This window comes from Bombus vosnesenskii, unplaced genomic scaffold (assembly GCF_011952255.1).
Source record: "Bombus vosnesenskii isolate JDL3184/JDL3185 unplaced genomic scaffold, Bvos_JDL3184-5_v1.1 scf7180000013605, whole genome shotgun sequence".
Classification (NCBI taxonomy): domain Eukaryota; kingdom Metazoa; phylum Arthropoda; class Insecta; order Hymenoptera; family Apidae; genus Bombus; species Bombus vosnesenskii.
Genome location: NW_022883144.1, coordinates 761,927 through 776,545, shown reverse-complemented (window position 1 = coordinate 776,545; position 14,619 = coordinate 761,927). Strand labels below are relative to the sequence as shown.

The following is a 14,619-nucleotide window of genomic DNA, read 5'->3' as shown; positions in this document are numbered from 1 at the left end:
TCGGCAGCGCATTGGCTTGCGCGAATAATAGATGGCGAATGGGTTACATGGCAAACGTTTAAGGAACAATTCATTGAATATTTCCGTATCCAAGAAACAGTAGCCTCGTCGCTAATAAAGTTACCCGAGGCACCACAATGGGAGAACGAATCACAAGGGGAGTACGGCAATCGTATCATCTCCCTCTTGCAGATGATGTGGCGAAATTCAACAAGGGCCGAAATGATCACCGCCACCGTTCTCTATCTAATGAGCTCGCGCGACCGACGCTTTAGACAATTAGCACTCACGAACGATATCAAGTCAGTGAAACAATTCCGAAGAGAAATGAAACCTTTCTACGAGGAGAGGCAGATGCCTCCGTCACGGGGGCCACCATCGGGCTCCGAAAATAAACGAAGCAGATCACTCGCCTTCTGGGACAAGTACCGCCACTACGGTAATTGCGGACATAGAACATCTGGGTGCCGCAAAAGGATGAAGTTGGAACCAAGGAAGTACTCCCGACGCCCAGAGGAAAACCGACCGGCCACATCATCAAGGGTATCGTGCTCTAAATGCCTTAAGGAGGGACACATCACGCCTCATTGCCCGTTGTTGCGGAAAGAAAACGATCATTCCAAAGACGATCGTGTCGAGACCATCGAAAATAATTTAATATCGATTATTACAAAATATTTAATTTTAAAAGAGAAGCGTTGAGGCGGCACGTCTTAATTTTTAAATAAATACTTGCAGCGAATACTTTTATTCAATTTCTTAATTGCAGTCTTAAATACGATCACTTTTATAATTTATTAATTTCAGAAGCAATTATTTTCATTTTAATATTTCTCACGTAGCTTTTCTCTAAAGTTTAATCTAAATTACAGAAGCATTTATTTTCACTTTAATACTTCTCCCACAAATCTCTTCTCTAAAATTTCAATGCCACAGAAAAACCAATTCCAAAGATTAATCCTATACAGGTTTACTAAAAAGATTTCCTGAAGCCTGGAATCTAGAGACTGATATTATAGTCTCGCTAAATCTCCTATCACCTGATATGAAATTTCACGTTAAAGAGAAAATAAATACCAGTTCAAACTAAGTCTCAACGAACACTTCGAATTATAACATTATAAAATCGCTCTTTAAATGTTTGTATCTCTATAATTATGTATTATATGTACGTACTATCCTTCATCAGAGAAAATCACTGTAAGCTTCGTAATACAATTAACAGAGGCCACAAGACACAAAAAAATCATTTTACTCTAATTAAAAACCCGAGTTTTAACCCGAGGAATCTTCAGCACGTAGTCACCTCATTTCCAGTCGCGAATCCCTTCGGTGTACTCGTGTGACCTAGAAAATCATACGCACCCAGGTATCACGAGAAAAATCGCGCGTTTCCGTCCGTTCAAATGATATCAACTCGCGATATCGGACCTTTTGGTAAATAAATAACGGGCGGTTGCACGGGCAAGAATTTTTCATCAAGGAAATGGCTTGGTCGTTCTACGCGACGGTCGGCCGCTAATCAAAGGGTCTCTAAGGCCACTGTACTGTGGCTGATGGTAAGAGGAAATGAGTAATTGATTAGGCTGTTTCACGATTCAGCTGACCTCGTACCAGACATTTGAAATATTTTTTAGATTATACCGAACAGCCTTGGTTTTCCTCTCTTGACAAAAAGAAGAAAAACATTGCATTTTGTATTATACTATATTATAGTTTTTGAAATTCTGATGAAATTGTTATTAAGAAAAATTTACTTTAAAGATATATTAAAAGGTTGATAATGTATTTCTTCTTTATTAATTTTTGAAATATATAAATCATAGATGGTGTACAATATTTAATCCTGTAAGAAAAAATACTATTTGTAAAATTACCTTGTAGTACCTATATTACACTGTTTTTATGTCATTACTAAATAATGTTTTAAGGATTCAAAAAATAAATAAAAACATTACTGGAGACTAAAGAGATGCTAATTTTGGCTAACTTTAACATGAAACCAGATTTAGTTTTAAACCGATAAAAATCGAATTAAAAGCGGAAAGGAAAATTCGTCAAATTATTACTTAAAAGGTAAACGCCGATAATGAAATTTGCAAAGTAACATACAGATAACCGTTTTAAATGCATGATTCATGGTTTAGCCATTCAAGACCGGACACCTCATAGACACGTATTCTTTCTGAGAATTTGTTCATTTCATAATAATTATGTTAAAATGGGACTCCAACCAAAAAACTAATATTTCTAGGGCTCAACTTTATTTTCTACTTTAACTAACTACATTGTACTATTTAAATAAAGTTATTAAATATTAATCATATCTTTCTACTATCTCACATCATAAAGAAACAAAGGTTTTAAATAGGACCATATGAAAAAGTTCTCATTAATGATTTGCTATGGAGTTAACAATTTATTAGATAATAGCGTGATAAATATCTAAAAAGATACAATTTTTGTCGTGTTATTTAATTTTGTATAACATACATCGAAATGTTTGAGCAATCGTGTATAATACAACGGTAAACGATTGATAAATTTCAACGCTCGGTTCGGACTATGTGCTACTTAATTCCAGTCTGAAAAATTAAAACAAATACTTTTATGGAGCTTCTAATATATTGCTCTTATTTATTAGAAATGAAATACTCTTACCCTAAAATTGAATGAGAAACTTCAACAAATAACAATAATTGATCAAAATTACCAAAAATATTGCATTAATATTTTATTGTATACCATTTCCATTAATGTAACTACTGAGATATAATTATTCTAACTAATCATTTAATTGATTATTAACGAATACAGACTGGAATCGAAATTGTACAATTTTACGAACCACATGAAAGCGTATTCCATGAATAAACAATAAAGAAGTTGTATTTAATAATGATCGATTAACCATATTCATATTGTGTCTAAGCGTGCAACATGCATTAAAGTTTCATTTGTAACATTTGTAGAAACACGTATGCAAGGCTTTTAATTAAAAACGCAGCTCATTCTATCGCATTCTATATATTCAGTTATTCGCGGCTGTACAAACTACAAATTCCAATTTATTGTTCCAAAATACCATTCGACTATTTTTTTATCGGGAGTATATGAAATACTTAAATATAAATAATTCTTTTCACATTTCACAAAAGAGAAACGAAACATTCTTTAATAATTAGAACAAGCGAACAAGTGATAAAAACTTGCTACGTTTTTAACCAAGTCCCTTTACATAATTACAATATTCTTTTTTATTTTCCTCCCTACTTTTTTTTTCTCTTGCACAGTTACGATTAGTCGTGTCAATTTTAAATAAAGAACTAATGAACGTTCCTTTCCCTTTAGAAATATCACGAGTAAAAAGGTGAAATAGATCGTCGAAAATCGTGAAAATGTGATATGTAGACTATACATACAGAAAAGCAGATGCTCTGAAATCTGCGTTCAATTACACTGAAATGAAACGATAGATATATATATACATATATATTATATTTATTTAATGCTAATTGACCAAAGTATTTTTGGCACGTTTCGAATGTGTTCCAGACCATTTTTCTCTTCACTTACTTTCTACATCTATTCTAAAAAACAATTTTAACGAGTATTAAACTATCGATCAAACAATCAAAGTCACGCGTTTTCAAGAATTAACATTTCACGATTGTTGTGTAATTAATTTTGTAAAAACTTATTTTTCACAAGCAATATTTAAACTCAATTTTGTCCCATTCTATATCTCTGCAGCATTAAAATATCAAAAGATATATTTACCTTTCGTATTGCATCTTTGTAGCATGCAAATATAAAGAAATTCGCTTATTTTTCAAAAAATGAAATTATTAATTCGGAAGTCAGTTTCGCACCTTCGCGGCGAAATTGAAATCGCTATCATTGAAATTTTGAATGATGTACATCAAACGATGTTCATCGTAGTATCGAAACGAAGGTAATATTAAAAATTTACGGTCGATGTAATGCACCATTGTGACTTATGGAAAGAGTTATAATTTAATTTTTATTACCGCGTGCTACAACAATAAAAATATAACACGTGACTGTGACTGATATCACTACCGAACATGTACGTGTACGTGTATGCATCGATATACTTCCGATATAGACCAGATCTAATTGCTTAGATAAAGGCTAGAGGTCAATCTAGAAGTTGATTTATATTTTCAGTTAATACGTTGCCTGTAGAGCAATTGAAACTAGATACACGATTGATTAACTGAAATATAAATGAACTCTGATAAACGTGCGAGTCACTGAGTATCACAAATATCTTTTTTCTTTCTGAATCATTAGTATTGACTTAGAGGAGTTTCTCACAAAGAGTGATTACATTTAATAGGTAATCGACTTGCTTTAAATTTGAAGAAAACTGCTTTTTATGTGAACAGCTAGCAACTTTATGATCATGAAACTCAGTTACTCCATTCAAGAAAATGCCACGTGAACACTCACAGATTTTCTTGTTCTTATCTGCTTTTTAAAACATGAAAAAGAAAGAAAATGAAGAGCAATTAACAGTAAGATAAAAATATAATGTGACATGTATTAATTATATTAAGACTTATAACTGCAAACTAAATTTATAATTAACTTAAACAAATTCCATATTACGAAGAGGACTAAAACATTTTCTTGAAATGCACGTAATTGACCAATCAAGATGTATAAAAGTGTGCTTGTTGTGCTTATACATTACTAAATAACAGACTTTTTGATTTACATACATCATAGTAAAGTGTAAGTCCAACACAGTTCACGTAGTTCATTGAATGCACATCTGTGTCTTAAGGCAATTTCATTTTTCATACTTTAATATATGCAACTGGCTTTGCACATTTCTCTCTTTATTCCTTGTGTCATAAAATATGCTTGCCACTTTTCCTACTCTATACACATACATATATATACAATAAAATTTATTTATTAAAAACAGAAATTTATAAAACCATAACAAGTGTCACTTATGTATACATAAGTCATTCCTTAAAATAATGAAATTACTTACTGATTATAAAGAGTAAACTTCTCAGTTGTATATATTTTGAATGTAAGAATAATTTAACTATTGTTGCAGGAAATACTTCAACTACATACAGGGTGACTATAGTAAATATACGATAGTTATACGTTGTTCACAATGCAAAAAGTATAATTTTGCATAATTAAATATTATCAGAAATTTACTTGCTCTTTTTCCTTTTGTATGAAAACATATTAATTAATTTATACAATTTGATTATATAACAAATACAAAGAAGTAAAATTCTTAATCACTTACAAAAGATTCAATGAGAGTATTATATAGATTCTTGAAAGAATATAATAATAAAATATAACTGAATATAGTTAGTTTTAAACATAGATATTATCATGCTGTCACTCAGTATATAAGTATTATAGATGTATATTCACAGTTCTACATCCTAATTGATATAAATAGAATTTGGCACTATAATCATGAATTCTACATAGATGATAAATTATAAAATATTTTTTAAATTTTGATTTTCATTATTTAAAAACTTTTCAAATATCATACTAACTTAAATTATTTCATAACTTAAGCTTGTTCTTTAATAAATTTTGCAAAATATAATTAAAACTATAATTTATTATGTATATTTACTATAAATATATCATAAATGTAATTATATAATTAAACATTGATCCATTTCATATTTGTCTAAAAAAGAAAATATTTTCAAATCTTATTTGTTCCATTGTTTTCCATGGATATACAAGCATATAGATTGGCCCCCAATAACTCACTTACATAGGAAGTTAAATAAATTATTTGTCGACAATATCTGTTGATCCCATACTATTTATGAAGTAAGTAATAAGGTCGAAAAATAAATTATTATAACAATAATGAATCAATCACATAGGTATATAATTCATCTAACTAATATGCATTAGTTATTATATACAAATATATCAAAACATTTAAAAGATCATTTCAATATACTTTACAACTTAGTCTTTCTCAAATCTTCTCAAATGTTTATGGCAAGACAAATTTTCATTGGAAGATGTTGTGGTATTAGCTGCCTTTGTAAAAATTGCAATTAAATTATTTTGATGTTATTAACTTGTATCTCATTGTCCAACATATAATTTTTTATACCTATTACTTATACCATAACATAGATTAAATGATTATATTTACTACAAGTGTCTTGTAATAAATACATGTTATAAATTAATTGGAAAACATTTGAAATTTAAGGTCCTAGATGCTGATGGTTTTACTAATTAGTAAATTCGAACAAAGACAAAATCTGTTTGCCTATTGTTTTTTTCCTCAATATTATTTTGTTGATACTAACAAGAACACCGGATACTTTTATAATACATTCTACTAATATCACTATAGTACCTACAAAAAATTTGTGATTTAAAGGAATTTGTAAATTAAATTAAATATAACTCAGGAAATAATTGAAAAAATAACTAATGCTCTAATCTTATTTTAATTGTGGATTTTTATTTTGTCCTACTATTTTATTGCGCAATAAATTAAAATGTCCATGTACCTGAGACAATTGTGCTTTAAGGGAATCTGAAAGTTGCTTTTGTAACTGCTGAACTTCCAATATTTCTTGCCGAAGATTCTGATAATCTTTTGTAACTTGATGAACAGACCGTAATAGACGAAGCACAGAGATCTGTTAGAAGCATAAAAAAAGGACAAAAATAAAAAAAGCAATTTAAATGTCAAATTTAGTAACCACCAAACAAATAAGGTGAATTTTTTCTAATCAAATCATTGTCTATCAGTTAAACAATTGATATTCGAACGAAAAATGTAATTTTTTGCACTAGCTACTGATTTTTAAATGAATCGAATCTAACAAACAACTGACAAAGAAACATATATCTCGAACAGTGTTTTAAACAAAACATACCTCGCTTTCTGGATCTTCAAACTCTTTTTCGAAAGCATCAATTTTCCATGCGATCATGTCCAGCTTTCCGTCAGCTTCTTGTACCTATAACATCAACCAATTCATAAAATACTAACTTATTATACGTAAAAAATAATACTTAACATTTGACATTTATTTGATCAAGTCCGGTATTTATGAAAAATTTCAAATGACAATCAGGATGAACAAGTAAAAAATAATAAAAAGCAGCACTTACACTTTGTTCGAGATGAACAATAGCGGAGTCCATGTTATCTATTAATTGTAACAGATTATTTCGAACGAAGAAGACGTAACTGACAAGCAGCTCGTACAAAGCCGATGGTTAACTTTCTCGTGCTGGAATCGATATGCGCTCACTGGAACATTTGAAAAGCGGTGAACCAACGGTTAACATTTCTGTTTAAATATTCTACCGCACAGGGGCAGCACCTACTGTGTGCATCATTTTTTCATCATTTGAAACTAATATAAATTGAAACTGTTTTATCGTCATCAAGTAGCAAGGATAGACCATTGACTAAACATAGAATAGACCTGATACTCAATATTTTTTCGTGTATTACATTTTGGTCACTCTTATTATGTTATATACTATTCTATATATATGCGATATTATCGATGCGGCATAGTAATGACAGTAGCACAGGTAAGGTATTTAGTCAATGATAGTTGTTTGAGTTTTATAAACCACAAACGAGATCCTGTATTTGTCAATGACAATACCTACAAGAATTTTGTTGAATAATAAAAATTATTTTGAGGACTAAACTCATCCAAGTATGAAGAGGCATTACTTCATTATGCACTACCAAATTAAATAAATTAAATTCATTAAATTAATGAAACTTAGACTTAAAATTAAAGTACGTTTATTTGATTTATTTAGGCCAAACTATAAAAAAAAGACTTACAGGCGCTTTGCTAAATCAGCTGTATTATTTAATAGACGAGGAGGATTAAAGGAAGTACTATTTTCTGTTATAAATTAAACAATGTACCTTCGTATGAAGTATGCGCGCAATAATCTTAACTTAAATAAAGATTACAGCGCCAATGAAACGGTGAAATATGGAATTAAATATCGCAGTATTCAATCATAATCGATATAATTTCTTATAGTCGATCTATCATATTAGGATGTAACATAAAACTGCCAGTTTTAAGCGGGAAACATACCAAGAAAAAACATGAACAAATCATCCAGAAGTTATTAGGTAATCAGTAGATTGTATTCGTAGATTTGCTTTTGCATTATCAAATTCGTCTACAATCTGAACGTTGTTTTAAATAGTTATTACATATAATCACTGAAATTGGTTAAAGGTGAATATATTTTCGCAAAAATATTTCGACAGTTATCATAGAAAACTTTTATGTGTATACTATGTACAATCGTATGAAGTATTTTGCATTAGAACCATAATGATACATAACTATCGTAGTTATATTTGTAAATTTGGTACCAATCTGAAAATGTATATAGAAATTAAAAAATATTTACTGTAAACATATATTTAATAAAAACTAGTATACGATATGGACAGCCATCTTAAATATAAAATAATGAGTGGCTTGATAAAGTGAATAGGTAATTGAATATGCAAATACTTTGGTGATCTTTGCAAATTGTATTGAATTTGATTAATTCTAGTTGACTAAATTAAATTAACCCATAGTCATTTAAATATTCGTATATAAATATATACGATATTTGAAATGCTCATTGTTGATAAATATTTTCGATAAACATTTCGATTCTCCAAAAAATCGACTGAATCCTATTCGTGTAAGCTCGTACCTCATCCCATAAAATTAGTCCGAGATGCGTCCCTGTTACGCGGGGAATTATTTGATTCTTGAAAATCGTTATTAAGATTTATCATTTCGGGTGGCCATTATTAATTACATTAACTTCGTTGCTACTGTTGGCTACTGTTAATTTTACTTAATTAACGTACGTTTTTATTCAATAATTTTCCCGATATTATTATAATTTGTAACTAAATTATCTCTTTTTACATTTATTACATTTTTTGATTGTTACATTTATTGGAAGGTCGTGTTATGAGTTTCCAAAACGACATTTAACCTTGATCATGGTTCATTCGTATATAGTTTGTTCCTTTTAAACATTTATTTAAAAGTTTTGATATTTTATACAGATTATTGGTTGATCGCGAGAGAAATTTTTTTAACATAATAAATACGTAATATAACAAAATAATGTCACAGTTTATTAAGAATATTAAGATGAAAATGGGCAAGATTATAAATTATCTTTTTTTATTTCGAATATACTAGATTATTTTTTATTTTAAAGAAATTAAACAAATTGTTTAATATCAATTTGTTGCAGAACCTGTAGATTTTGTTTCACTTAATTAAGAAATTGAAATAACTTACATTTTGTTCCATTTCCGTGAATAATTGAATTGAATTCGAATTGAATTGGATATTGTCATTAAAATAAAGATAAATGTTTCATTATTTCAAACTTTGCAAATAATTAACTTTAAGAACGAACTATAATATTCTATGCTTTGTTTCAGATTTCTTCCAGCCTTCACTTCTTCCATGAAGTTCGGTGATTCCTATGTAATGGTGGCTTCACGATGACTTCCTGTAGGCCACGATAATATTGATAACAGCGTTCTTCGCATCTAATCGTGAGTTGCATGCATTTTCGTTCCTCCAGTCACTCAATCATGTCGTAGAACGAAATGTCCGAATCGACATGGGTGTCTGTTTATATTATGTAGAACTTTTAACGAGCATTGTGACCGCAGGTATTTATTATACCGCGAGTAGTGACACTTCTTTTTTTTTATTATTTTATTTATTATTAGCTCAGGATAGGTTTCTAATTATATTAAACAAATTTTCGAATTTCGCGGTTGTGATCGCGAGTAGGTTTCGAAACGAACATTTACGTGTTGCTTAAGCACGCACATGCAGGTAGACAGTGATCACTATGATCGTTGATCGACCGTGTTCACTTGAATCAGCTTCTACAATTTACTTTTTTATTTCACCTTAATAAATTATTTTTTATTTTACTATTAGAAGACTTGAGCTTAGATTTAAGATATAACAAGCATTGCGCCCAAAGAAAAAAGAGGTTACGAGCTAAAGAGGCCAGGAAGATTCAGAAGTGAGCAACTATTAATGGCTTTCCATCGTCTGGATCATCCAAACATCCAGAATATAGAAAGTCATTTTCACTACTACTTTGTCACTATGCTCGCTTTTAGTATTTGTAATTGTAGTTGGCCCATGTACATGTCGTCCCACTACCATGTAGAACAAATCACGGCTTTTCTTATTAATGTTACAAAAGATTAATTACGGCCTGAATTAGAGTTATAGAGAAATTTTGCAGCTCTTTATTAGTGTTGCAAGAAATTGATTACGGCTTGAATTAGAGTTGCGAGAAAACGATAATCATGTTTGCTTTAGTGTTGCGAATTATGACACCGTGTTTGTTTTTAACAATTTTGATTATAAATTGTTAGAATATTTTTGAGAGTAATTTGTAGTATCGCAGTATTTGAAATAGCTTTTTGCTCATATACAGATATTTATTTTTATGAAATTTGTTTTAAGAATAAGAATAGTCTTCCATCGCGAGTGTTTTAATTAGTTCTCCAGGTAGAATTGCGCAATGAATGATCGCGCTTTTTGAAGTAGCGTTGCGCTTATATTATACCCAATCTTTTTCCACTGATCTGTGAAAGCACATTCCTGCCTCTGGTTCATCTGATACCAACCACCCATATGGTTGCACTAAACATCTCGTCGCAATCCCTCTTAATTATTATAGTGTTCATTAATGGAAACACTGGTATGTTTATTTGTTAATAATGTACATTTTTCTAATATTACTGTTTTTTAATAGTCTAACATATTGTACACTCCCAATTTATTTTGAACGCTTTTTTGCGCAACAGTTAAAGGGTTGAACACATGAAAAGGAGAATTTATTAAAATTTGTTTATACAAAATTAGTAAATTTTTGCTTAAAAGCAGGATGTATAGAGAAGGTCTCCATTCGCAGCAATCTCTATGTGGTAAGACCTGGGCAATCGGTATTATTTGATATACAGATACTAATTGCATCATTTTACATGATATAATTATGAATTGTATAACAAATAATGAGCTGATTGGTTACCATCATGATTGTGTTGAAGAAATTAATAAACTTTACTTAATAAACTTAATAAACTAATTAATAAACGAATAATAAAAGTCAATGTGAAATGCAATTTATTTTAAATTCAATATTTAATTTTCTCGTACGTGGCTAATTATATCGCGTCGCCGGTAAAACGCTTTCTTCTTTCCGATCGTTCCTTTAGTAAGACATTTCATATGAAAGTTGTTTTATATAATCTACCGTTTACTTAGCAATTAATCTATATATTTAGCGCAAATAGGCATTGTGATATGGGCATAAATAATCAAGCGTAATGGTGTAAAGGTAAGAAAAGGTATAAATGTACTTAGTAAATAGAAATAACAATCTACACATTCTTAGTTGCACGTTGTTCACACACTTTCTCTGAACACACTCTGAGATCATGTTCTCTCTCCTAGTTGATTTCCCTCTTTTTGTTTAACACATGGCTTATACTATGTTAATCAATTTGGTTTCCAACAAAATCAAAGTAAAAAAAGAATTAGAAAAATCAAAAAAACATTTTCGAATATTACTTGTATAGAAAAGAAAGATAGAAATGCTTTTATTTTTGGTTTAAATGTTTCTATTAAGTTTTTCTTAAACATCTGAAACAATTTTTTCTCTTGTTGAGTGATATTGTCGAGCAAAAGTTTCTCCAACAAGTAGTGGAAATACCAGTGATGCTTCTGCATAAATCTAAAATATTAGTAAATGTTAAGTTAATTCATTATTTAAGTAATACATTTCAATATGATAAGGAATGTTCTTACTTTAACTGGTTTCGCATCCATTCGAATTTTACCCCATGAAACAGCTTCATCTGGACGAGCACCACTATCACTGCCATCAAATTCTGAAGATGTATTTATAAATACTGCATAGTCAGCACCATTTCTCTGAAATATAAATTATTTTAAATCAATTTATTATCAAAATCATTTCTATTTGAGATTTTCTCTTATTACCATGAGATTTGCATTGCATATGTGATGTTTTACAACACCACCTCCTATAATGATCATGCCACTATTTATTGCTTTCATAGCCATTGTATTTAACCGTCTAAGATCTGTAAAATAATCGATATAATATTATTTAATAAATTATATATATATATATATATTGTAGTATCGTAAATATAAAAATTAGTTTATTAATAATAAATGGATTAAACAGAAAACAATAGTTATTTAACATGAACTAATCGTAACAACGTATTATAATTAATTAACAACTCTCGTCAACACAAATTCAGCTCTCTCTCAACAACGCTAACAATACTATCTCGACAACATAATCCGCACTCTCTGACTTCTCAACTCATACTGCCGTTAATTCGTTTATGTCCCTTAGCAACCCTTTGTCTTTTGTCTTAGTCTCATATCTTTTGTTTAAGCCCCATCATGCACATGCTCAACAACCGCTTGTTTATATTTCGCACGACACCATCGCAGGCCCCTCGTCCACGATACTACAATATAAATTACACGAAAATTTCAAACTTTATTTTGAGGGTTCAAACCTGATACTATGTCAACAATTAGACCTGGATTCCTAAAGGAATGGAAATACATCATATCACCAAGGCTGCCATCTGTCAGAGCAGGACTAAACACAGGAATATTATTTTTTGCAGCCCAATAATATATTGAATCTTCATTATTAATTTCTACACCAAGTCTTGCTATTACTTTAGATGGTGTCCAAATCGTACCCTAAAAATTCATGTACATTCAAGAACTTAATTTCTTAAAAGAGAATGTTTGGCTTCTTTTTTAAATCATACTCTTTCTTTCTGTTCAGCCAACATTGTGTCTAATATAGGCATAACCCAATCTTCAAATAGACAGTAATTATTATTAGGTACTAACAAATTTCCTATTCTATTAATACCACGTTCCCTAAGACTTCTTCCTTCTAAATGGAAATCTCCTATGTATGTTGGTGCTAAGCATTTTATGAAATCTTCCTCTACACCACCTGCTGTAGTTACAATACAGTCAACCTACAACACAAGTGTATATTTAAATTGTCAATAAAATTCAGGATTAAGATTTCCAAATGTTTTAACAGACCATTTTATGTTGCACAAGAAACCTTATAGTATCCCGAATTCCACATGAAGCCATATTTGATGTATATCCTAGGAATATTGTGCATGAAGATTTTCTTTCAATAAACTTATCTTCTTCCAAACTATCAATTTGGTCATCTTTAAGAGGAATGTTTCTAGCATTTATCATTCGCTGAATTTCATTCACTGCTAAACCAAAGTTTGTTGCTTGAAAGCCAGAATTTTTATATGTTTTAAATAAAGCATGATAGTCAATTCCCTTGTTCCAATCATACCCTGAAATATATTAATATCATTTAATATTGTAGTCATATTTAATTGCTGATTATATTCTAAAGCTTGATTTTCTTATATTTTGATGAAGCTACACAACCTTCCACAATAGGTGTTTCAACTGGAATGGGAGAACTGTTTACCAATACAGCATTTTTTACGATTTCTGGAACTTCATCGTGTGAATTTTGTTTACTGTCGTTCATTTTTATATAAGATTTATTGATATATTTTTTAAACTATATTATTTATATTATCCTCCTGACGGAATATGTGCTTATGTATATACACGATGTTTACAAGCAAACATAACCTAAAATGAAAATACGATTCAAAATAGTTTCTCCATACATACTAAAAATATTATAATTATTATAAATACTGATATTATAAATTATTATTAGATATTATAAATTATTATATGAAAATTCGTAATTTATTATTAAATTGTTTATTTCATATAAAGATTTATTTATTAATAATACATTTTTTATACATATAGAAGTTTTACTAACCTTTTACATCATTTTCAATTTACATAAAATATCTAAAAAATATTACGTAAATTAGTATTTTTCTGTTAATAAATAACATGGTTTTAATTATCAATTTCCAATCCAAATTTGTATTTGGGTAAATGCATTTAAATACTTAAGCTTTTGTTTTTTTATTGGTTCTGAGCGATTAAGCTATCGGGCAAGAAGGTAGATACGAAGAGGATAATGTAAATTGTACAATATAAATTCAAAAGAATAATGGTTAATCGTGAACAATTTATTTTTATGTAGTATGCACATCGTATATACTCAGTTAACAGATGAATGTAATATAATTTAGGGAACTTCTTATTTTAAGTATTGAACTTAATTTTCACTTAAAAGGCACTTTAAATAAAATTCAAATAAAATCAAAAAATTAATGTAGTAAGAATTACATTTTAGTAACAAGTGTAAAAGAGACGAAAATTATATAGAAATAAATTGCACACAGAAAATGTATCATTCATTGAATTTGCAATTACCCAATGAAGCTCTTTTGTAGTATAATAACGTTAACGTTACAAAATAAATATTGAAATCATTTTTAGTGACCGTTATTTACGAGAATTTGAACAATATCACAGCGCTCATATTATA

The 14,619-nt window shown here is 29.5% G+C and overlaps 2 protein-coding genes across 2 annotated transcripts; both read right to left on the bottom strand.

Annotated features, from left to right (window-relative positions):
* Nucleotides 1-6,486: 6,486 nt before the first annotated feature.
* On the bottom strand, nt 6,487-7,312 carry LOC117238725. Its single transcript, XM_033503870.1, has 3 exons — nt 7,171-7,312; nt 6,933-7,016; nt 6,487-6,692 (listed from the first exon to the last, which is right to left on the bottom strand). The coding sequence occupies exons 1-3, from the start codon at nt 7,201-7,203 to the stop codon at nt 6,492-6,494; spliced, it is 318 nt and encodes a 105-aa protein (XP_033359761.1). The 5' UTR covers nt 7,204-7,312; the 3' UTR covers nt 6,487-6,491.
* Nucleotides 7,313-11,707: 4,395 nt separating this feature from the next.
* Nucleotides 11,708-13,815, bottom strand: LOC117238720 (probable deoxyhypusine synthase). The gene is made up of 7 exons (XM_033503863.1): nt 13,584-13,815; nt 13,212-13,486; nt 12,923-13,141; nt 12,659-12,851; nt 12,102-12,205; nt 11,907-12,032; nt 11,708-11,832 (listed from the first exon to the last, which is right to left on the bottom strand). Exons 1-7 carry the CDS (start codon nt 13,687-13,689, stop codon nt 11,734-11,736), a joined length of 1,122 nt encoding a protein of 373 aa, XP_033359754.1. The 5' UTR covers nt 13,690-13,815; the 3' UTR covers nt 11,708-11,733.
* Nucleotides 13,816-14,619: the final 804 nt, after the last annotated feature.

Coding starts and splice junctions, on each gene's coding strand:
- LOC117238725 (XM_033503870.1), bottom strand. CDS start 7,203: ATGGACTCCGCTATTGTTCATCTCGAACAAAGT. Junction 7,017..7,170: donor TTGTTCATCTCGAACAAAGT/GTAAGTGCTGCT, acceptor TTGATGTTATAG/GTACAAGAAGCTGACGGAAA. Junction 6,693..6,932: donor TTGAAGATCCAGAAAGCGAG/GTATGTTTTGTT, acceptor TGCTTCTAACAG/ATCTCTGTGCTTCGTCTATT.
- LOC117238720 (XM_033503863.1), bottom strand. CDS start 13,689: ATGAACGACAGTAAACAAAATTCACACGATGAAGTTCCAGAAATCGTA. Junction 12,852..12,922: donor TGGCTGAACAGAAAGAAAGA/GTATGATTTAAA, acceptor ATGAATTTTTAG/GGTACGATTTGGACACCATC. Junction 12,033..12,101: donor TATGCAATGCAAATCTCATG/GTAATAAGAGAA, acceptor TTTATATTTCAG/AGAAATGGTGCTGACTATGC.